The sequence below is a fragment of the Salmo salar genome, chromosome 23 (genome assembly GCF_965601325.2).
Source record: "Salmo salar chromosome 23, fSalSal1, whole genome shotgun sequence".
NCBI classification, from domain to species: Eukaryota; Metazoa; Chordata; class Actinopteri; order Salmoniformes; family Salmonidae; genus Salmo; species Salmo salar.
The window spans coordinates 52,405,001-52,429,622 of NC_138313.1; the positions used below are offsets into that span (position 1 = coordinate 52,405,001).

The following is a 24,622-nucleotide window of genomic DNA, read 5'->3' on the forward strand; positions in this document are numbered from 1 at the left end:
CGGACTGGAAGAAACATTTTCCATTAATGAGTCCGACGAGAAGGATATCCTGCTTTCACTGGAACAGGCCAAGATCCCCGCCTTTTGTGTGAAGAAAAGACGCAGGAAAAAGGGGCCGCAGATCGGGCATCCTTCTGAAGATCCGTAGGCGAGCGAGTAAACTCCCACTGTCATACGTTCTTCTTGCTAACGTGCAATCATTGGATAATAAAATTGATGACCTATGATTAAGATTATCCTACCAACGAGACATTAAAAACTGTAACATCTTATGTTTCACCGAGACGTGGCTGAATGAAGATACGGAGAATATAGAGCTGGAGGGATTTTTCATGCACCGGCAGAACAGAGATGCTACCTCTGGTAAGACGAGGGGTGGAAGTGTGTTTCGCGGTATTGCTCGCTTGAGTACCTTATGATAAGTTGTAGACCACACTATCTACCAAGAGAGTTCTCAGATGAACCATCAAACAAGCAAAGCGTCAATACAGGATTAAGATTGAATCCTACTACACCGGCTCTGACGCTCATCGGATGTGGCAGGGCTTGAAAACTATTACGGACTACAAAGGGAAACCCACCCGCGAGCTGCCCAGTGACGCGAGCCTACCAGATGAGCTAAATGCCTTTTATGCTCGCTTCGAGGCAAGCAACACTGAAGCATGCACGAGAGCACCAGCTGTTCTGGATGACTGTGTGATAACGCTATTTGGTAGCAGATGTGAACAAAACCTTAAAACAGGTCAACATTCACAAAGCCGCTGGGCCAGACGGATTACCAGGACGTGTACTCAAAGCATGCGCTGACCAGCTGGCAAGTGTCTTCACTGATGTTTTCAACCTCTCCCTGACCGAGTCTGTAATACCTACATGTTTAAAACAGACCACCATAGTCCCTGTGCCCAAGGAAGCGAAGGTAGCCTGCCTAAATGATTACCGCCCCGTGGCACTCACGTCTGTAGCCATGAAGTGCTTTGAAAGGCTGGTCATGGCTCACATCAACAGCATCCTCCCGGACACCCTAGACCCACTCCAATTCACATACCCCCACCAACAGTCCACAGATGATGCAATATCCATTGCTCTCCGTACTGCCCTTTCCCACCTGGACAAAAGGAACACCTATGTGAGAATGCTGTTCATTGACTACAACTCAGCGTTCAACACCATAGTGCCCTCAAAGCTCATCACTAAGCTAAGGACCCTGGGACTAAACACCTCCCTCTGCAACTGGACCCTGAACTTCCTGACGGGCCGCCCCCAGGTGGAAAGGATAGGTAACAACACGTCTGCCACGCTGATCCTCAACACTAGGGCCCCTCAGGGGTGTGTACTTAGTCCCCTCCTGTACTCCCTGTTCACCCACGACTGCGTGGCCAAACACGACTCCAACACCATCATTAAGTTTGCTGACGACACAACAGTGGTAGACCTGATCACCGACAACGATGAGACAGCCTATAGGGAGGAGGTCAGAGAACTGGCCAGGTGGTGCCAGGACAACAACCTCTCCCTCAATGTGAGCAAGACAAAGGAGCTGATTGTAGACTACAGGAAAAGGTGGGCCGAACAGGCCCCCATTAACATCAACTGGGCTGTAGTGGAGCGGGTTGAGAGTTTCAAGTTCCTTGGTGTCCACATCACCAACAAACTATCATGGTCCAAGCAAACCAAGACAGTCGTGAAGAGGGAACGACAAAACCTTTTCCCCCTCAGGAGACTGAAAAGATTTGGCATGGGTCCCCAGATCCTCAAAAGGTTCTACAGCTGTACCATCGAGAGTCTCCTGACCGGTTGCATCACCGCCTGGTACGGCAACAGCTCGGCATCTGACCACTAGGCGCTACAGAGGGTAGTGCGAACGGCCCAGTACATCACTGGGGCCAAGCTTCCTGCCATCCAGGATCTATATACCAGGCGGTGTCAGAGGAAAGCCCATAAAATTGTCATAGACTCCAGTCACCCAAGTTATAGACTGTTTTCTCTGCTACCTCACGGCAAGTGGTACCCGGAGCGCCAAGTCTAGGTCCAAGAGGCTCCTTAACAGCTTCTACCCCCCCAAGCTATAAGACTAATGAACACTTAATCAAATGGCCACTGTAGACAGGTGATTGCCTTTCCAAATCATGTCCAATCAATTGAATTCACCACAGGTGGACTCCAATCAAGTTGTAGAAACATCTCAAGGATGATCAATGGAAACAGGATGCACCTGAGCTCAATTTCTAGTCTCATATCAAAAGGTCTGAATACTTATGTAATTAAGGTATTTCAGTTTTTTAATTTTTTTAATACATTTGCTCAAATTTCAAAAAAAGTTTTTTTTTTTTTTTTCTTCATTATGTTGATTGACAAGATTTTTTTTTTAATGTAATAAATGTGGAAAAAGTCAAGGGGTCTGAATACTTTCAGAATGAACTGCGTATATATACACTGCTCAAAAAAATAAAGGGAACACTTAAACAACACAATGTAACTCCAAGTCAATCACACTTCTGTGAAATCAAACTGTCCACTTAGGAAGCAACACTGATTGACAATACATTTCACATGCTGTTGTGCAAATGGAATAGACAACAGGTGGAAATTATAGGCAATTAGCAAGATACCCCCAATAAAGGAGTGGTTCTGCAGGTGGGGACCACAGACCACTTCTCAGTTCCTATGCTTCCTGGCTGATGTTTTGGTCACTTTTGAATGCTGGCGGTGCTTTCACTCTAGTGGTAGCATGAGACGGAGTCTACAACCCACACAAGTGGCTCAGGTAGTGCAGCTCATCCAGGATGGCACATCAATGCGAGCTGTGGCAAGAAGGTTTGCTGTGTCTGTCAGTGTAGTGTCCAGAGCATGGAGGCGCTACCAGGAGACAGGCCAATATATCAGGAGATGTGGAGGAGGCCGTAGGAGGGCAACAACCCAGCAGCAGGACCGCTACCTCAGCCTTTGTGCAAGGAGGGGCAGGAGAAGCACTGCCAGAGCCCTGCAAAATGACCTCCAGCAGGCCACAAATGTGCATGTGTCTGCTCAAACGGTCAGAAACAGACTCCATGAGGGTGGTATGAGGGCCCGACGTCCACAGGTGGGGGTTGTGCTTACAGCCCAACACCGTGCAGGACGTTTGGCATTTGCCAGAGAACACCAAGATTGGCAAATTTGCCACTGTGCTCTTCACAGATGAAAGCAGGTTCACACTGAGCATGTGACAGATGTGACAGAGTCTGGCGACGCCGTGGAGAACGTTCTGCTGCCTGCAACATCCTCCAGCATGACCGGTTTGGCGGTGGGTCAGTCATCGTGTGGGGTGGCATTTCTTTGGGGGGCCGCACAGCCCTCCATGTGCTCGACAGAGGTAGCCTGACTGCCAATAGGTACCGAGATGAGATCCTCAGAGCCCTTGTGAGACCATATGCTGGTGCGGTTGGCCCTGGGTTCCTCCTAAAGCAAGACAATGCTAGACCTCATGTGGCTGGAGTGTGTTCAGCAGTTCCTGCAAGAGGAAGGCATTGATGCTATGGACTGGCCCACCCGTTCCCCAGACCTGAATCCAATTGAGCACATCTGGGACATCATGTCTCGCTCCATCCACCAACGCCACTTTGCACCACAGACTGTCCAGGAGTTGGCGGATGCTTTAGTCCAGGTCTGGGAGGAGATCCCTCAGGAGACCATCCGCCACCTCATCAGGAGCATGCCCAGGCGTTGTAGGGAGGTCATACAGGCACGTGGAGGCCACACACACTACTGAGCCTCATTTTGACTTGTTTTAAGGACATTACATCAAAGTTGGATCAGCCTGTAGTGTGGTTTTCCACTTTAATTTTGAGTGTGACTCCAAATCCAGACCTCCATGGGTTGATAAATTGGATTTCCATTGATTATTTTTGTGTGATTTTGTTGTCAGCACATTCAACTATGTAAAGAAAAAAGTATTTAATAAGATTATTTCTTTCATTCAGATCTAGGATGTGTTGTTTAAGTGTTCCCTTTATTTTTTTGAGCAGTATATATATATATAGGTTGAAACCCTAGCTTATGGCCAAGTTTGATGCATTGTTCCACCAGACCATTTTGGTGGAAGTGTCTGTGAATGAGATTAGGTGTAATATGACTAATGACATCACTGTAGAGCGTTTTCCAATCCTCTCTGACCCAACCTTTATAAATGGTTCGATCATATATTTCTATGATATATTCATATTTACACGGCAATTTATCCATTCAGCAGACGCTCCCACCCAGGGACAAACAGCTAGTGCATTCATCTCAAGATACCCAGGCGAGACGACCACATCTCACAGTCGTATCCCATCCACGTATCACATACATAATACAATGAAAAATACAATACAAACTGAGTATAAACGTCTAAATGTCTCTTCACTGTCCCCGTCATGCCGTAAGGTGTTCTTATATCTGCTTTTTGAATCTGGTTTTATTGCTAGCTTGTGTTACAGTTACACCTGGGGGTGATGGCATAGAGTTCCATGTAGTCACGGCTCAATTTAATACTGTGTGTTTACCAGCCTCTGTTCTGGACCTGGGAGCTGTGAAAACAGACCTCTGGTTGGATGTCTCGTCTTGTAACCGATGGGTGTCTGAACTGTGTTGCTAACTGCTTGAACAACCAAGCAGTCACGGCAGGTAGCCTAGCAGGCGGCAGTTAGCCTAGCAGGCGGCAGGTAGCCTAGCAGGCGGCAGGTAGCCTAGCAGGCGGCAGGTAGCCTAGCAGGCGGCAGTTAGCCTAGCAGGCGGCAGGGCAGTTAGCCTAGCAGGCGGCAGGTAGCCTAGCAGGCGGCCGGTAGCCTAGCAGGCGGCAGGTAGCCTAGCAGGCGGCAGTTAGCCTAGCAGGCGGCAGGGCAGTTAGCCTAGCAGGCGGCAGGTAGCCTAGCAGGCGGCAGTTAGCCTAGCAGGCGGCAGGTAGCCTAGCAGGCAGGAGGTAGCCGAGCAGGCAGCAGGGCAGTTAGCCTAGCAGGCGGCAGGGCAGTTAGCCTAGCAGGCGGCAGGTAGCCTAGCAGGCGGCAGTTAGCCTAGCAGGCGGCAGGTAGCCTAGCAGGCAGCAGGGCAGTTAGCCTAGCAGGCGGCAGGTAGCCTAGCAGGCGGCAGGGCAGTTAGCCTAGCAGGCGGCAGTTAGCCTAGCAGGCGGCAAGTAGCCTAGCAGGCGGCAGTTAGCCTAGCAGGCGGCAGGTAGCCTAGCAGGCGGCAGTTAGCCTAGCAGGCGGCAGGGCAGTTAGCCTAGCAGGCGGCAGGTAGCCTGGCAGGCGGCAGTTAGCCTAGCAGGTGGCAGGTAGCCTAGCAGGCGGCAGGGCAGTTAGCCTAGCAGGCGGCAGGTAGCCTAGCAGGCGGCAGGTAGCCTAGCAGGCGTAGCAGGCGGCAGGTAGCCTAGCAGGCGGCAGTTAGCCTAGGAGGCGGCAGTTAGCCTAGCAGGCGGCAGTTAGCCTAGCAGGCGGCAGTTAGCCTAGCAGGCGGCAGTTAGCCTAGCAGGCGGAAGTTAGCCTAGTGGTTAGAGCGTTGGGCCAGTAACCGAAAAGTTGCTAGATCGAATCCCCGAGCTGACAAGGTAAAAATCTGTCGTTCTGCCCCCTGAACAAGGCAGTTAACCCCACTGTTCCTAGGCCGTCATTATAAATAAGATTTTGTTCTTAACTGACTTGCCTAGTTAAATAAAGGTTAAATAAAATAAAAAATTAGAGCAATGCCTTATCATGGACAGACCTCTCCCCATTTTATTAACCATTAAGTCTATGTGTTTAGCTTGCTATCTAGGGTGACGATCATAACGGTGGCCTCCAGGGCCTGCAGTCTTGGAGACAGTCCTGTGGTATCGCTGTAGGGTCAGGGGTTCAGTGTTAGGTACCTTCTCCTGCTGTTTAACGGTGGTCTCCAGGCCTGCAGACTTGGAGACAGTCCTGTGGTATCGCTGTAGGACGGTCTGTTGCTGCTGGTGAGCTCTCTGTAGACGTAGCAATTCCTTTTCACTGTCATTCTTCTGGAAAGGGGGAGAGGATCAGCCATGCTGGTTTCTTACAGCTGGATAAGTACAGAGAGTCTGCTCACCCTGATCAGATCATTCTGTAGCTGCTGTATCTTGTCTCTCTGAGCTGAAGCCTTGCTGCTCTCACTGGCCAGCTTAAACTCCAGAGAGGCTGGAGATACACACACAACACAATCTGTCAACACACACACACACACAACACAATCTGTCAACACACACACACAACACAATCTGTCAACACACACAACACAATCTGTCAACACACACACACACACAACACAATCTGTCAACACACACACACACACAACACAATCTGTCAACACACACACACACACACAATACAATCTGTCAACACACACACACAACACAATCTGTCAACACACACACACAACACAATCTGTCAACACACACACACACACAACACAATCTGTCAACACACACACACAACACAATCTGTCAACACACACACACAACACAATCTGTCAACACACACACACACACAATACAATCTGTCAACACACACACACACAATACAATCTGTCAACACACACACACAACACAATCTGTCAACACACACACACAACACAATCTGTCAACACACACACACATTATACAATCTGTCAACACACACACACACAATACAATCTGTCAACACACACACACACAATACAATCTGTCAACACACACAATACAATCTGTCAACACACACACACACACAATACAATCTGTCAACACACACACACAATACAATCTGTCAACACACACAATACAATCTGTTAACACACACACACAACACAATCTGTCAACACACACACACAATACAATCTGTCAACACACACACAATACAATCTGTCAACACACACACACACACACACACAATACAATCTGTCAACACACACACACACAATACAATCTGTCAACACACACACACAATACAATCTGTCAACACACACACACACAACACAATCTGTCAACACACACAATACAATCTGTCAACACAAACAACACAATCTGTCAACACATAAACTGTCTACACACACCAAAACACAACATCCAGAATTGTGGCATTTTCACGTTTTCATAATTTCAGAGAATGTTTGGGAATGACGTACAGTAAAATTCCATAGCAATATAGAGTGGGAAAGCAGCCACGCATTTGGACAATTAATAGACACCGCAGTAAATAAAACCTAATAAAAAAACATATACGCAGACCGGTGTGCCATAGCCAATCAGAGCTACGGTAGGCCTATATGCTAATAAGCCATTTACCACACAGGCCTGCTATCATTGACTTTGAACTGGACTGTGTGTTTACAGGCAGGTAGTAACAGCGTTTGACGTTCTTGATCATAGTCTGCTGCTGTGTTATGGCTTTACACCCCCTGCTATAATGTGGATAAAGAGTTACTTGTTTAACAGAACACAGAGGGTGTTCTTTAATGGAATCCTCTCAAATATAATCCTGTTAGAATCAGGAATTCCCCAGGGTAGCTGGGCCCCTTGCTTTTTAAAATTTTTACTAATGACTTTGAGTAAAGCCAGAGTTTGTATGAATGCGGATGACTCAACAATATACACGTCAGCTATTACAGCAACTGAAATGACAGGAACACTCAACAAAGAGCTGCAGTTAGTTTCAAAATGGCTGGCAAGGAATAAGTTAGCCATAAATATTTCTAAAACTAAAAGCATTATATTTGGAACAAAACACTCACTAAACCCTAAACCTCAACTAAATCTTCTAATAAATAATTTGGAAATTGAGCAAGTTGAGATGACTAAACTGCTTGGAGTAACTCTAGATTGTAAACTGTCATGGTCAAAACACATTGATACAACAGTAGCTAAGATGGGGAGAAGTCTGTCTATAATTGTCACGGTTTTCGTCGGTAATTGAGGACCAAAACGCAGCAGGTATGTGTAAGCTCATCTTGACGTTTATTTACTTCCCAAAATGAACACCAAAATAACAAAACAAGTGAACGAACGATATACAGACAGTCTGGCAAGGCACAAGGCTAAACACAGAACAACTAATATAGGACTTCCAATCAAAGGCAACACCACACAGCTGCCTTCAATTGGAAGTCCACCCCAATTAACTCAACATAGAAACACACTCACTAGACTACACATAGAAATACATAAACATAGACCATAAACCAAAAACCCGGAAATACTAAATCAAACACCCTTTTACCAAAACACCACCCCGGACCACATAAAACAAATACCCTCTGCCATGTCCTGACCAAACTACAATAACAATTAACCCTTATACTGGCCAGGACGTGACAATAATAAAGGTAGAAACTAGGGTCTGTAGGACCTGCTTTATTATTTATAAATCTGTGAATATATTGTAATGTTTTAAAACTGTATAAGCTGCCTTAATTTTGCGGGTCCCCAGAAAGAGTATCTGCTGTTTTGGCAGGAACTAATGGGGATCCATAATAAACCCCCAGGAAGAGTAGCTGCTGCCTTGGCAGGAACTAATGGGGATCCATAATAAACCCCAGGAAGAGTAGCTGCTGCCTTGGCAGGAACTAATGGGGATCCATAATAAACCCCAGGAAGAGTAGCTGCTGCCTTGGCAGGAACTAATGGGGATCCATAATAAACCCCAGGAAGAGTAGCTGCTGCCTTGGCAGGAACTAATGGGGATCCATAATAAACCCCAGGAAGAGTAGCTGCTGCCTTGGCAGGAACTAATGGGGATCCATAATAAACCCCAGGAAGAGTAGCTGCTGCCTTGGCAGGAACTAATGGGGATCCATAATAAACCCCAGGAAGAGTAGCTGCTGCCTTGGCAGGAACTAATGGGGATCCATAATAAACCCCAGGAAGAGTAGCTGCTGCATTGGCAGGAACTAATGGGGATCCATAATAAACCCCAGGAAGAGTAGCTGCTGCCTTGGCAGGAACTAATGGGGATCCATAATAAACCCCATGAAGAGTAGCTGCTGCCTTGGCAGGAACTAATGGGGATCCATAATAAACCCCAGGAAGAGTAGCTGCTGCCTTGGCAGGAACTAATGGGGATCAATAATAAACCCCAGGAAGAGTAGCTGCTGCCTTGGCAGGAACTAATGGGGATCCATAATAAACCCCAGGAAGAGTAGCTGCTGCCTTGCCAGGAACTAATGGGGATCCATAATAAACCCCAGGAAGAGTAGCTGCTGCCTTGGCAGGAACTAATGGGGATCCATAATAAACCCCAGGAAGAGTAGCTGCTGCCTTGGCAGGAACTAATGAGGATCCATAATAAACACCAGGAAGAGTAGCTGCTGCCTTGGCAACAGGAACTAATGAGGTTAAAACACTAACTAATGGGGATCCATAGCTAAAATCTAATAGGGAACATTAGATAAACCCACTGAAACGTTTTCAGCTAGTTGGTCATCAAACTTGGAATAAAATCAAAGTTTATTTGTCATATGATGCTGAATACAACAGGTGTAGTAGACCTTACAGTGAAATGCTGAATACAACAGGTGTAGTAGACCTCACAGTGAAATGCTCAATACAACAGGTGTAGTAGACCTCACAGTGAAATGCTGAATACAACAGGTGGAGTAGACCTCACAGTGAAATGCTGAATACAACAGGTGTAGTAGACCTCACAGTGAAATGCTGAATACAACAGGTGTAGTAGACCTCACAGTGAAATGCTGAATACAACAGGTGTAGTAGACCTTACAGTGAAATGCTGAATACAACAGGTGTAGTAGACCTTACAGTGAAATGCTGAATACAACAGGTGTAGTAGACCTCACAGTGAAATGCTGAATACAACAGGTGTAGTAGACCTCACAGTGAAATGCTGAATACAACAGGTGTAGTAGACCTCACAGTGAAATGCTGAATACAACAGGTGTAGTAGACCTCACAGTGAAATGCTGAATACAACAGGTGTAGTAGACCTCACAGTGAAATGCTGAATACAACAGGTGTAGTAGACCTCACAGTGAAATGCTGAATACAACAGGTGTAGGTAGACCTCACAGTGAAATGCTGAATACAACAGGTGTAGTAGACCTCACAGTGAAATGCTGAATACAACAGGTGTAGTAGACCTCACAGTGAAATGCTGAATACAACAGGTGTAGTAGACCTCACAGTGAAATGCTGAATACAACAGGTGTAGTAGACCTCACAGTGAAATGCTGAATACAACAGGTGTAGTAGACCTCACAGTGAAATGCTGAATACAACAGGTGTAGTAGACCTCACAGTGAAATGCTGAATACAACAGGTGTAGTAGACCTCACAGTGAAATGCTGAATACAACAGGTGTAGTAGACCTCACAGTGAAATGCTGAATACAACAGGTGTAGTAGACCTCACAGTGAAATGCTGAATACAACAGGTGTAGTAGACCTCACAGTGAAATGCTGAATACAACAGGTGTAGTAGACCTCACAGTGAAATGCTGAATACAACAGGTGTAGTAGACCTCACAGTGAAATGCTGAATACAACAGGTGTAGTAGACCTCACAGTGAAATGCTGAATACAACAGGTGTAGTAGACCTCACAGTGAAATGCTGAATACAACAGGTGTAGTAGACCTCACAGTGAAATGCTGAATACAACAGGTGTAGTAGACCTCACAGTGAAATGCTGAATACAACAGGTGTAGTAGACCTCACAGTGAAATGCTGAATACAACAGGTGTAGTAGACCTCACAGTGAAATGCTGAATACAACAGGTGTAGTAGACCTCACAGTGAAATGCTGAATACAACAGGTGTAGTAGACCTCACAGTGAAATGCTGAATACAACAGGTGTAGTAGACCTCACAGTGAAATGCTGAATACAACAGGTGTAGTAGACCTCACAGTGAAATGCTGAATACAACAGGTGTAGGTAGACCTCACAGTGAAATGCTGAATACAACAGGTGTAGTAGACCTCACAGTGAAATGCTGAATACAACAGGTGTAGTAGACCTCACAGTGAAATGCTGAATACAACAGGTGTAGTAGACCTCACAGTGAAATGCTGAATACAACAGGTGTAGTAGACCTCACAGTGAAATGCTGAATACAACAGGTGTAGTAGACCTCACAGTGAAATGCTGAATACAACAGGTGTAGTAGACCTTACAGTGAAATGCTGAATACAACAGGTGTAGTAGACCTCACAGTGAAATGCTGAATACAACAGGTGTAGTAGACCTCACAGTGAAATGCTGAATACAACAGGTGTAGTAGACCTTACAGTGAAATGCTGAATACAACAGGTGTAGGTAGACCTCACAGTGAAATGCTGAATACAACAGGTGTAGTAGACCTCACAGTGAAATGCTGAATACAACAGGTGTAGTAGACCTCACAGTGAAATGCTGAATACAACAGGTGTAGTAGACCTCACAGTGAAATGCTGAATACAACAGGTGTAGTAGACCTCACAGTGAAATGCTGAATACAACAGGTGTAGTAGACCTCACAGTGAAATGCTGAATACAACAGGTGTAGTAGACCTCACAGTGAAATGCTGAATACAACAGGTGTAGTAGACCTCACAGTGAAATGCTGAATACAACAGGTGTAGGTAGACCTCACAGTGAAATGCTGAATACAACAGGTGTAGTAGACCTCACAGTGAAATGCTGAATACAACAGGTGTAGTAGACCTCACAGTGAAATGCTGAATACAACAGGTGTAGTAGACCTCACAGTGAAATGCTGAATACAACAGGTGTAGTAGACCTTACATTGAAATGCTGAATACAACAGGTGTAGTAGACCTCACAGTGAAATGCTGAATACAACAGGTGTAGTAGACCTCACAGTGAAATGCTGAATACAACAGGTGTAGGTAGACCTCACAGTGAAATGCTGAATACAACAGGTGTAGTAGACCTCACAGTGAAATGCTGAATACAACAGGTGTAGTAGACCTCACAGTATCCTGCTCGTCATTCTGCGGCTGTAGATATAACGATTGAAGCTGCTTGTTTCATATCTGCAAAAGCAGTTAAAACGCTGTCAGTTCCACTTTAACATTCAAAAGGAGAGAACGAGGAGTCCCCGTCAGAGGAGAACGACAGGACTTCTCCAATGCTGCTGTTTGATCTAAAGCAGCACTATCCATTTCAAAAGGCTTCCTTATAGCCGGGACAGATTTCAACTCAAATGTCAAGACTGAGAAGCACATTTACAAAAAAAATTACTGAATAAATCCTTATTTATCTAAGCCCACTGACTGAACAAGTGACTGACTGCTTCACAAACTACTTCCCTATGTATGGGCACAAATGTAGTGCACTATATAGGGAATAGGGTGCCATTTGGGACACAGCCTTATTAGGAAGGGAATAGAACTGGTGTTTGTGCTTTGATGGTTTCAGACGGTCTTTTGAAGCATCCCACAGTGAAGCGTGTGTGTGTGTGTGTGTGTGTGTGTGTGTGGTGTGTGTGTGTGTGTGTGTAAGTAAGGCCTTCCAGTCAGTCGTCCTTTAGGGTTACAGACTGTCCTTCAGATGATAAGCACAGCGGCTGGCCTTCCCTTATCAAGACCCAGGCCTAGACGTGTGTGTGTGTGTGTGTGAGTGTGAGTGTGAGTGTGTGTGTGTGTGTGTGAGTGTGTGTGTGTGTGTGTGTGTGAGTGTGTGTGTGTGTGTGTGTGTGTGTGTGTGTGTGTGTGTGCGTGTGCGTGTGTGCGTGTGCGTGTGCGTGTGTGTGTGTGTGTGTGTATGTGTGTGTGTGTGTGTGTGTGTGTGAGTGTGTGTGTGTGTGTGTGTGAGTGTGTGTGTGAGTGCACGCCCATGGCCTCAGTGAGCTTATCAGAGCCCCGACAGGGTAATGAGGATTTAGCAACAACAGACAGACCCACAGACTTCAAGACGAATTCTACTTTATAACTTCTCAAGAAATAAACCTGTCTGTTGCCATAACAACCAGAAGTTATTGAGACTGTTAGCTGGAAAGTAAACTTTCTTGGCACTTACATAAATAATTCAATGGGGCCATTTCCTCTACATTGGGACCAGTTTGTCACGTCCTGACCATAGTAAGTTGTTGTTTTCTATGGTAGAGTAGGTCAGGGCGTGACAGGGGAGTTTTCTAGTTTAGTTTTTCTATGTTGTCAGGTTCTAGTTTAGTTTTTCTATGTTGTCAGGTTCTAGTTTAGTTTTTCTGTGTTGGGTTTTGTTTGGGATGATCTCCAATTAGAGGCAGCTGGTCCTCGTTGTCTCTCATTGGAGATCATATTTAAGTAGGGTTTTTTTCCCACCTGGGTTTTGTGGGAGATTATTTTTGAGTTAGTCTATGTTGCACCTCTGCATCACGTTTAACATTTCAATAAAATATGTGGAACGATAATCACGCTGAATTTTTGGTCCGCTTCAACCGTGACAGAGTTGCTGGACTGAACAATGTGGAAAGACTAAATCCAAGTGCAGAGGGAAGTAGGGGTCGGCACGATAGTGTGATGCTCGTGTGTTTACATAATTATTATTATGCAAAAAGGGTGTGTACCTATCCGGTCAGCGATCTCTGCCTTGGTCATGACGTCTACATCAACGGCGTCCAGTAGGTGGCGCCCTACGCCCTGGTGCAGCGTGAGGTCACTGCGGAGTTGGCTGTTGTCCGTCCCCAAGGTTACCACCTGTGTCCTCAGGGCTATGATGTCCTCCGCCATCTTACTCATCGCCGTCCTGTAAGTCTCCACTTCCTAGAGAAAGGTGTAGGACAGACAGACCGGTAGAGAGGTGTAGGAACAGAGAGGTGTAGGAACAGAGAGGTGTAGGAACAGAGATGGGGGGGGGGGGACAGGAAGGGGGGGGGGGGGACAGGAAGGGGGGGGGGGACAGAGATGTGTAGGAACAGAGATGGGGGGGGACAGGAAGGGGGGGGGGACAGGAAGGGGGGAGGGGGGACAGGAAGGGGGGAGGGGGGACAGAGAGGTGTAGGAACAGAGATGGGGGGGGGGGGACAGGAAAGGGGGGGGGGACAGGAAGGGGGGGGGGGGACAGGAAGGGGGTAGCAGAGATAACACCAACTCATCATAACGTTAAGATATTGTGATGGGGGGGGGGGACAGGAAAGGGGGAGGGGGGACAGGAAGGGGGTAGCAGGGATAACACCAACTCATCATAACGTTAAGATATTGTGATGGGGGGGGGGGACAGGAAAGGGGGAGGGGGGGACAGGAAGGGGGGGGGACAGGAAGGGGGGGGGGGGGACAGGAGGGGGGGGGGGGACAGGAAGGGGGGGGGGGGACAGGAAGGGGGGGGGGACAGGAAGGGGGTAGCAGGGATAACACCAACTCATCATAACGTTAAGATATTGTGATGTCAGCAAGGGTCTTCACCATATTCTGGTCCTCCATATATATATATATGTGTGTGTGTGTGTGTGTGTGTGTGTGTGTGTGTGTGTGTGTGTGTGTGTGTGTGTGTGTGTGTGTGTATATATGTGTAAAGTGTTGTTCTCATGTTTCATGAGCTGAAATAAAACAGCATGATCATTACACAGGTGCACCTTGTGCTGGGGGGACGATTAAAAGTCCACTCTAAAATGTGCAGTTTTTGTCACAACAACACAATGGCCACAGGTGTCTCAAGTTTTGAGGGAGCAGTGCAATTGGCATGCTGACTGCAGGAATGACCACCAAGAGCTGTTGCCAGATAATTTAATGTTAATTTCTCTACAATAAGTCGCTTCCGACGTTGTTTTAGAGGATTTGGCAGTACGTCCAACCGACCTGACAACCGCAGGCCACATGTACAGTATGGCGTCGTGTGGGCGAGCGGTTTGCCAATGTCAATGTTGTGAATAGTGTCCCATGGTGGCGGTGGGGTTATGGTATGGACAGGCATAAGCTACGGACAAAGAACACAATTGCATTTAATGGTAATTTTAATGCACAGAGATACTGTTACAAGGTCCTGAGGCCCCGTTGTCCTGTCGTTCATCCGCCGCCATCACCTCATGTTTCAGTATGATAACGCACAGCCCCATGTCGCAAGGATCTGTACACAATTCCCGGAAGCTGAACATTTCCCAGTTCTCAACAAAGACATGTCACCCGTTGAGCATGTTTGGGATGCTCTGGATCGCCAATATCCAGCTACTTCGCACAGCCTGTGAAGACGAGTTGGGGGACAACATTCCGGAGGACACAATCAACAGCCTGATCAACTCTATGCGAAGGAGATGTGTCGCGCTGCATGAGTCAAATGGTGGAGACACCAGATACTGACTGGTTTTCTGATCCACACCCCTACTCTTTTTTTTAAAGGTATCTGTGACCAACAGATGAGTATCTGTATTCCCAGTCATGTGAAATCCATAGATTAGGGCCTAATGCCTTCATTTCAATTGACTGATTTCCTTATATGAACTGTAACTCAGTAAAATCTTAGAAATTGTTACATGTCTCGTATATCTTTCACCAGTATATATATATATACTGTATTCTCGGCTCATTCTAATATTTCTACTACTGTACATTTTCAAAAAAAATCGAGTCTACTTTAAATGCTCGGATGTCATATTAATTTCGGCTTTGACGACAGCTGATAATCAGCTGTTAATTAGACACGGTCATGCGCTACCTAAATCAAATGGCTAGTGAGAAACAACGCAATCCAGCGTGACGCATTCTCACTGTAGTATTATGTGAATTTTCTCAATTCTAGTATATTTTAAATGCCAGGGTGGTTTTAGTCATCTCAGCTTTTCATCTAGTAGAATTCGATTCACACTTTCCCACAATGCATTGGAAGAGGAGGGCTGTGAGTGATAGGCCCTAGTGCTCTTCAGGTAGCCAAACAACAAAATTAGGCTACTTAATTGGGAAGATGGCGAATAGCGAAGCTTCTTCGGTTGTGTTTACATTTACGTTATTTAGCAGACGCTCTTATCCAGAGCGACTTACAAATTGGTGCATTCACCTTATGATATCCAGTGGAACAACCACTTTACAATAGTGCATCTAAATCTTTTAAGGGGGGGGTTAGAAGGATTACTTTATCCTATCCCAGGTATTCCTTGAAGAGGTGGGGTTTCAGGTGTCTCCGGAAGGTGGTGATTGACTCCGCTGTCCTGGCGTCGTGAGGGAGCTTGTTCCACCATTGGGGTGCCAGAGCAGCGAACAGTTTTGACTGGGCTGAGCGGGAACTGTGTTTCCTCAGAGGTAGGGGGGCCAGCAGGCCAGAGGTGGATGAACCATGTCCATTGAACTGTGTTCAAATGTAGGCCAAGTAGTTTTTTTTTCTCCTTAAAATGATCACGGGTATTGCATCGTAGGCTACATCAGACAGATGCTACATAATAACAGAAGTATTTTGTAATTGTTTTACCCTAAGTGGATTTTTATTTTCTCATTAAAGTGTTTGTTGTTCTATTGGCCTTCATCAGAGCTTTTTAACTAAATACTAAACTAAACCACTTGATTATTTGCATACCTGTTTGACATTTTACTGCATTGTTAGGAGCTAGTTAGCTTAGCTAGTTACATTGTTATGAGCTAGTTAGCTTAGCTAGTTACATTGTTAGGAGCTAGTTACATTGTTAGGAGCTAGTTACATTGTTAGGAGCTAGTTAGCTTAGCTAGTTACATTGTTAGGAGCTAGTTACATTGTTAGGATTTAGTTAGCTTAGCTAGTTACGTTGTTAGGAGCTAGTTAGCTTAGCTAGTTGCATTGTTAGGAGCTAGTTACATTGTTAGGAGCTAGTTACATTGTTAGGAGCTAGTTAGCTTAGCTAGTTGCATTGTTAGGAGCTAGTTACATTGTTAGGAGCTAGTTAGCTTAGCTAGTTGCATTGTTAGGAGCTAGTTACATTGTTAGGAGCTAGTTAGCTTAGCTAGTTGCATTGTTAGGAGCTAGTTACATTGTTAGGAGCTAGTTACATTGTTAGGAGCTAGTTACATTGTTAGGAGCTAGTTACATTGTTAGGAGCTAGTTGCATTGTTAGGAGTTAGTTGCATTGTTAGGAGCTAGTTGCATTGTTAGGAGCTAGTTGCATTGTTAGGAGCTAGTTACATTGTTAGGAGCTAGTTACGTTGTTAGGAGCTAGTTAGCTTAGCTAGTTGCATTGTTAGGAGCTAGTTAACTTAGCTAGTTGCATTGTTAGGAGCCAGTTAGCTTCGTTAATTACATAAGCATTTCACTGCACCTGCTATATCTTCTAAATTGTGTACAACCAATATATTTTCATTTGGATCCAAACTTAATCCACACTTGTCATCTATAGTTTGGAAAGGGGGTCAACTCTTACAAGAGCAGAAAGTATATTTTTGGATTCAACAAGTCACTGTTGGTATTGTATTGCTAGTGTAACAGTGTAGGTTCCGTCCCTCTCTTCGCCCCAACCTGGGCTCGAACCAGGGACCCTCTGCACACATCAACAACTGACACCCACGAAACATCGTTACCCATCGCGCCACAAAAGCCGCGGCCCTTGCAACGCAAGGGGAACAACTACTTCAAGTCTCAGAGCGAGTGACGTCACCGATTGAAACGCTATTAGCGCGCACCGCCGCTAACTAACTAGCCATTTCACATCGGTTACACTAGGGCAATTTAATATAAGTGCTAATGGGAATCCATAAGTGCTATCTTTTACCTAGCAGCCTAGTTAAATCGTTGCTGTTTGAACTGTCTGATTTCTCAGTACTTGTGACTGTCGTTGAGGACTTGGATTAGTTTCAGGTCTATTTGTGTAACAGTTTTGCTAATTTGTGGGCGCATTGCATTGTTGGGAGTGTTTTCTTCACCTCTGCCAGGCAATCCGATATCAGTGCTGGGAGGTGTGTTCTTCGCCTCTGATAGGCATTTAGTGCTTGTACTTCAGTTGCCCTAGTTTTTTTCAGCGGCAGCTGTATTGTCAAGAAGCGGTGTTGTCGCCAAAACAAAGACGGTTCTGCCGAGTTGTTAGAGGAAGGCTCTCACTTGAGTATCTTAGTTATTTACAGATAATCTCATTTTGGCAACTATGTGTGTGTTTTCTATACCTGTTATAGTTGTTAGAGGAAGGCTCTCACTTGAGTATCTTAGTTATTTACAGATAATCTCATGTTTTCTATACCTGTTCGCTCCTCTCCCTGTAGGTTTTACAGACGCTCTCCCCACCCCTTGGCTGCAACCTTTCTAATTTGGTGTACCCTACGCGCACAACCCATGTGGAATACATAGTATTCCTGGCAGCATTTGGAACTGCCGATCTGTGTCAATAAGGTTCATCTCAGTTCATCTCAGCCTGTCCTTCGGTCCGTAGAGCTTTTTGGCACTGACGGAGACATGTATTACCTCAGAGAACACTGCTACTCCAGCAGCTTTGTCTTCATCTGATTATGTGTTCTACATTTTAGTCATTTTAGACATTTTAGCAGACGCTCTTATCCAGAGCGACTTACAGTAGTGAATGCCTCGCTATTGCAGGCTCATGCTCTACGACATCTGTAGAGAACAGGAAGCGGAGCAGGTCCTAATGCTCTACGACATCTGTAGAGAACAGGAAGCGGAGCAGGTCCTAATGCTCTACGACATCTGTAGAGAACAGGAAGCGGCGCAGGTCCTAATGCTCTACGACATCTGTAGAGAACAGGAAGCGGAGCAGGTCCTAATGCTCTACGACATCTGTAGAGAACAGGAACTGGTGCAGGTCCTAATGCTCTACGATATCTGTAGAGAACAGGAAGTGGCGCAGGTCCTAATGCTCTACGACATCTGTAGAGAACAGGAAGCGGAGCAGGTCCTAATGCTCTACGACATTTGTAGAGAACAGGAAGCGGCGCAGGTCCAAATGCTCTACGACATCTGTAGAGAACAGGAAGCGGCGCAGGTCCTAATGCTCAATGACATCTGTAGAGAACAGGAAGCGGAGCAGGTCCTAATGCTCTACGACATCTGTAGAGAACAGGAAGCGGAGCAGGTCCTAATGCTCAACGACATCTGTAGAGAACAGGAAGCGGAGCAGGTCCTAATGCTCTACGACATCTGTAGAGAACAGGAAGCGGAGCAGGTCCTAATGCTCTACGACATCTGTAGAGAACAGGAAGCGGAGCAGGTCCTAATGCTCTACGACATCTGTAGAGAACAGGAAGCGGAGCAGGTCCTAATGCTCTACGACATCTGTAGAGAACAGGAAGCGGAGCAGGTCCTAATGCTCTACGACATCTGTAGAGAACAGGAAGCGGCGCAGGTCCTAATGCTCAACGACATCTGTAGAGAACAGGAAGCGGAGCAGGTCCTAATGCTCTACGACATCTGTAGAGAACAGGAAGCGGAGCAGGTCCTAATACAGGCACCAAAAACAAATAACACATCTTCTCTTTTCCCTCTGGCACTAACCTTCCTGGTAAATACTTTGTTGAGGGAAAATGTACTTGATATGTTTGTAACATGTTGTTTTCTCACCTAGCTGTCTTAAAATGAACGCACTAATTGTAAATCGCCCTGGATTAGAGCGTCTGCTAAATGACTAACATGTACAAAAGTGATGCATGTGTTTCCTGCATTATGGTTATTAAGTGTAATCCAATTCACCACCACTAGATGTCTCTAGAGTTCCACTATCTGCTTTCAGAGTGCAGCAGATCTAATGCATTGCTATGGGCCTGGCAGGACAACAAGTATGTCATCGTTTCTGGTCTCACTGCACCAATCAAGATGAGCCAACCATCCCAGCTACTGCAGAACCACGTGTTTTTACCAATTAGTCACAAGGCTCAATGTCTGCATAATTAATACTCCTAATTTCTCCAGGTTTCCTTTAATCTCTTTAGGTGTGAGATTTGGTTGGTAGAAGGTTGTTCAGAGGACATGACAGTGGACTGGTTGGCTGGCAGGCTGGTTGGCTGGTTGGCTGGCTGGCTGGCTGGTTGGCAAGCTGGTTGGCTGGCTGGTTGGCTGGTTGGCTGGCTGGCTGGCTGGTTGGCAGGCTGGCTGGTTGACAGGCTGGCTGGTTGGCAAGCTGGCTGGCTGGCTGGTTGACAGGCTGGCTGGCAGGCTGGTTGGCTGGCTGGCTGGCTGGTTGGCAGGCTGGCTGGTTGACAGGCTGGCAAGCTGGCTGGTTGGCTGGTTGGCTGGCTGGCTGGTTGACAGGCTGGCTAGCTGGCTGGCTGGATGGCTGGCTGGTTGACAGGCAGGCTGGCTGGCTGGATGGCTGGTTGACAGGCTGGCTGGCTGGTTGACAGGCTGGCTAGCTGGCTGGCTGGCTGGATGGATGGCTGGCTGGTTGACAGGCTGGCTAGCTGGCTGGCTGGCTGGATGGATGGCTGGCTGGTTGACAGGCTGGCAGGCTGGCTGGCTGGCTGGCTGGCTGCGGTACATTGTAACATAATCCTCCCTGTTGTACCGCCACCCCTTAGTCCCAGCGTGAACATAAAACCCAGTCCTGCTTGATAGCCAGGGAACCGGTCTTTTTTTACCACGGGGGGAAACAGCAGCGACACAGAGACGGCTCACACGGCAGAGCAGCCGTAATTATCCGTGTACACCTCAGTTCACATGGCAAGCAGTCACACTGACGGACAGCTGGCATTCAGTCGCGTTAAATTAGTTTGGTCGTTTAGTCCGAGGCTCGTTGAAAATCAGGATAGGAACATGAAGATTCTCTTGAATATAAGCGTATTTTCTATCATGAATAAAATACAGAGATTCACATATTTTATTCACCGTTTCTAATGTGATTTATATTGTTCTGTGTTTGCAGCATTAAATTCACCTGCAGACTGTTTACTGTTGACAGATCCATGAGGCATTAAATCCACCTGTTTGCTGTTGACAGATCCATGAGGCATTAAATCCACCTGTTTGCTGTTGACAGATCCATGAGGCATTAAATCCACCTGTTTGCTGTTGACAGATCCATGAGGCATTAAATCCACCTGTTTGCTGTTGACAGATCCATGAGGCATTAAATCCACCTGTTTACTGTTGACTGATCCATGAGGCATTAAATCCACCTGTTTACTGTTGACTGATCCATGAGGCATTAAATCCACCTGTTTACTGTTGACTGATCCATGAGGCATTAAATCCACCTGTTTACTGTTGACAGATCCATGAGGCATTAAATCCACCTGTTTGCTGTTGACAGATCCATGAGGCATTAAATCCACCTGTTTACTGTTGACTGATCCATGAGGCATTAAATCCACCTGTTTACTGTTGACAGATCCATGAGGCATTAAATCCACCTGTTTACTGTTGACAGATCCATGAGGCATTAAATCCACCTGTTTACTGTTGACTGATCCATGAGGCATTAAATCCACCTGTTTACTGTTGACTGATCCATGCGGCATTAAATCCACCTGTTTGCTGTTGACTGATCATGCAGCATTAAATCCACCTGTTTACTGTTGACAGATCCATGAGGCATTAAATCCACCTGTTTACTGTTGACAGATCCATGAGGCATTAAATCCACCTGTTTACTGTTGACTGATCCATGAGGCATTAAATCCACCTGTTTACTGTTGACTGATCCATGCAGCATTAAATCCACCTGTTTGCTGTTGACTGATCATGCAGCATTAAATCCACCTGTTTACTGTTGACTGATCCATGAGGCATTAAATCCACCTGTTTACTGTTGACTGATCCATGAGGCATTAAATCCACCTGTTTACTGTTGACAGATCCATGCAGCATTAAATCCACCTGTTTACTGTTGACTGATCCATGAGGCATTAAATCCACCTGTTTACTGTTGACTGATCCATGCAGCATTAAATCCACCTGTTTGCTGTTGACTGATCATGCAGCATTAAATCCACCTGTTTACTGTTGACTGATCCATGCAGCATTAAATCCACCTGTTTGCTGTTGACTGATCATGCAGCATTAAATCCACCTGTTTACTGTTGACTGATCCATGAGGCATTAAATCCACCTGTTTACTGTTGACTGATCCATGAGGCATTAAATCCACCTGTTTACTGTTGACAGATCCATGAGGCATTAAATCCACCTGTTTACTGTTGACAGATCCATGAGGCATTAAATCCACCTGTTTACTGTTGACTGATCCATGAGGCATTAAATCCACCTGTTTACTGTTGACTGATCCATGCGGCATTAAATCCACCTGTTTGCTGTTGACTGATCATGCAGCATTAAATCCACCTGTTTACTGTTGACAGATCCATGAGGCATTAAATCCACCTGTTTACTGTTGACAGATCCATGAGGCATTAAATCCACCTGTTTACTGTTGACTGATCCATGAGGCATTAAATCCACCTGTTTACTGTTGACTGATCCATGCAGCATTAAATCCACCTGTTTGCTGTTGACTGATCATGCAGCATTAAATCCACCTGTTTACTGTTGACTGATCCATGAGGCATTAAATCCACCTGTTTACTGTTGACTGATCCATGAGGCATTAAATCCACCTGTTTACTGTTGACAGATCCATGCAGCATTAAATCCACCTGTTTACTGTTGACTGATCCATGAGGCATTAAATCCACCTGTTTACTGTTGACTGATCCATGCAGCATTAAATCCACCTGTTTGCTGTTGACTGATCATGCAGCATTAAATCCACCTGTTTACTGTTGACTGATCCATGCAGCATTAAATCCACCTGTTTGCTGTTGACTGATCATGCAGCATTAAATCCACCTGTTTACTGTTGACTGATCCATGAGGCATTAAATCCACCTGTTTACTGTTGACTGATCCATGAGGCATTAAATCCACCTGTTTACTGTTGACAGATCCATGCAGCATTAAATCCACCTGTTTACTGTTGACTGATCCATGAGGCATTAAATCCACCTGTTTACTGTTGACTGATCCATGCAGCATTAAATCCACCTGTTTGCTGTTGACTGATCATGCAGCATTAAATCCACCTGTTTACTGTTGACTGATCCATGAGGCATTAAATCCACCTGTTTACTGTTGACAGATCCATGCAGCATTAAATCCACCTGTTTACTGTTGACTGATCCATGAGGCATTAAATCCACCTGTTTACTGTTGACTGATCCATGCAGCATTAAATCCACCTGTTTGCTGTTGACTGATCATGCAGCATTAAATCCACCTGTTTACTGTTGACTGATCCATGCAGCATTAAATCCACCTGTTTGCTGTTGACTGATCATGCAGCATTAAATCCACCTGTTTACTGTTGACTGATCCATGAGGCATTAAATCCACCTGTTTACTGTTGACTGATCCATGAGGCATTAAATCCACCTGTTTACTGTTGACAGATCCATGAGGCATTAAATCCACCTGTTTACTGTTGACAGATCCATGAGGCATTAAATCCACCTGTTTACTGTTGACTGATCCATGAGGCATTAAATCCACCTGTTTACTGTTGACTGATCCATGCGGCATTAAATCCACCTGTTTGCTGTTGACTGATCATGCAGCATTAAATCCACCTGTTTACTGTTGACAGATCCATGAGGCATTAAATCCACCTGTTTACTGTTGACAGATCCATGAGGCATTAAATCCACCTGTTTACTGTTGACTGATCCATGAGGCATTAAATCCACCTGTTTACTGTTGACTGATCCATGCAGCATTAAATCCACCTGTTTGCTGTTGACTGATCATGCAGCATTAAATCCACCTGTTTACTGTTGACTGATCCATGAGGCATTAAATCCACCTGTTTACTGTTGACTGATCCATGAGGCATTAAATCCACCTGTTTACTGTTGACAGATCCATGCAGCATTAAATCCACCTGTTTACTGTTGACTGATCCATGAGGCATTAAATCCACCTGTTTACTGTTGACTGATCCATGCAGCATTAAATCCACCTGTTTGCTGTTGACTGATCATGCAGCATTAAATCCACCTGTTTACTGTTGACTGATCCATGCAGCATTAAATCCACCTGTTTGCTGTTGACTGATCATGCAGCATTAAATCCACCTGTTTACTGTTGACTGATCCATGAGGCATTAAATCCACCTGTTTACTGTTGACTGATCCATGAGGCATTAAATCCACCTGTTTACTGTTGACAGATCCATGCAGCATTAAATCCACCTGTTTACTGTTGACTGATCCATGAGGCATTAAATCCACCTGTTTACTGTTGACTGATCCATGCAGCATTAAATCCACCTGTTTACTGTTGACTGATCCATGAGGCATTAAATCCACCTGTTTACTGTTGACTGATCCATGCAGCATTAAATCCACCTGTTTACTGTTGACTGATCCATGAGGCATTAAATCCACCTGTTTACTGTTGACTGATCCATGCAGCATTAAATCCACCTGTTTGCTGTTGACTGATCATGCAGCATTAAATCCACCTGTTTACTGTTGACTGATCCATGAGGCATTAAATCCACCTGTTTACTGTTGACTGATCCATGAGGCATTAAATCCACCTGTTTACTGTTGACTGATCCATGAGGCATTAAATCCACCTGTTTACTGTTGACTGATCCATGCAGCATTAAATCCACCTGTTTACTGTTGACTGATCCATGCAGCATTAAATCCACCTGTTTACTGTTGACTGATCCATGCAGCATTAAATCCACCTGTTTACTGTTGACTGATCCATGCAGCATTAAATCCACCTGTTTACTGTTGACTGATCCATGCAGCGGAGGCAAAACAACTAACCCTGGGACATTGTTGTTGGCCTCTCCTCACTGTGGTGTGTCTGTCAGTC

The 24,622-nt window shown here is 45.5% G+C and overlaps 1 protein-coding gene across 1 annotated transcript in view; it reads right to left on the reverse strand.

Annotated features, from left to right (window-relative positions):
- The window catches only part of ccdc33 (coiled-coil domain containing 33), a 34,347-nt gene that overhangs the window by 5,117 nt on the left and 4,608 nt on the right, over positions 1-24,622 (reverse strand). Inside the window, exons 2-4 of the mRNA XM_082968266.1 lie at positions 13,479-13,674; positions 6,055-6,143; positions 5,855-5,986 (exon numbers count right to left, since the gene is read on the reverse strand). Of these exons, the coding sequence (XP_082824392.1) occupies positions 5,855-5,986; positions 6,055-6,143; positions 13,479-13,650 (393 nt within the window). The 5' untranslated portion in view covers positions 13,651-13,674. The remainder of the gene's footprint in view (positions 1-5,854; positions 5,987-6,054; positions 6,144-13,478; positions 13,675-24,622) is intronic.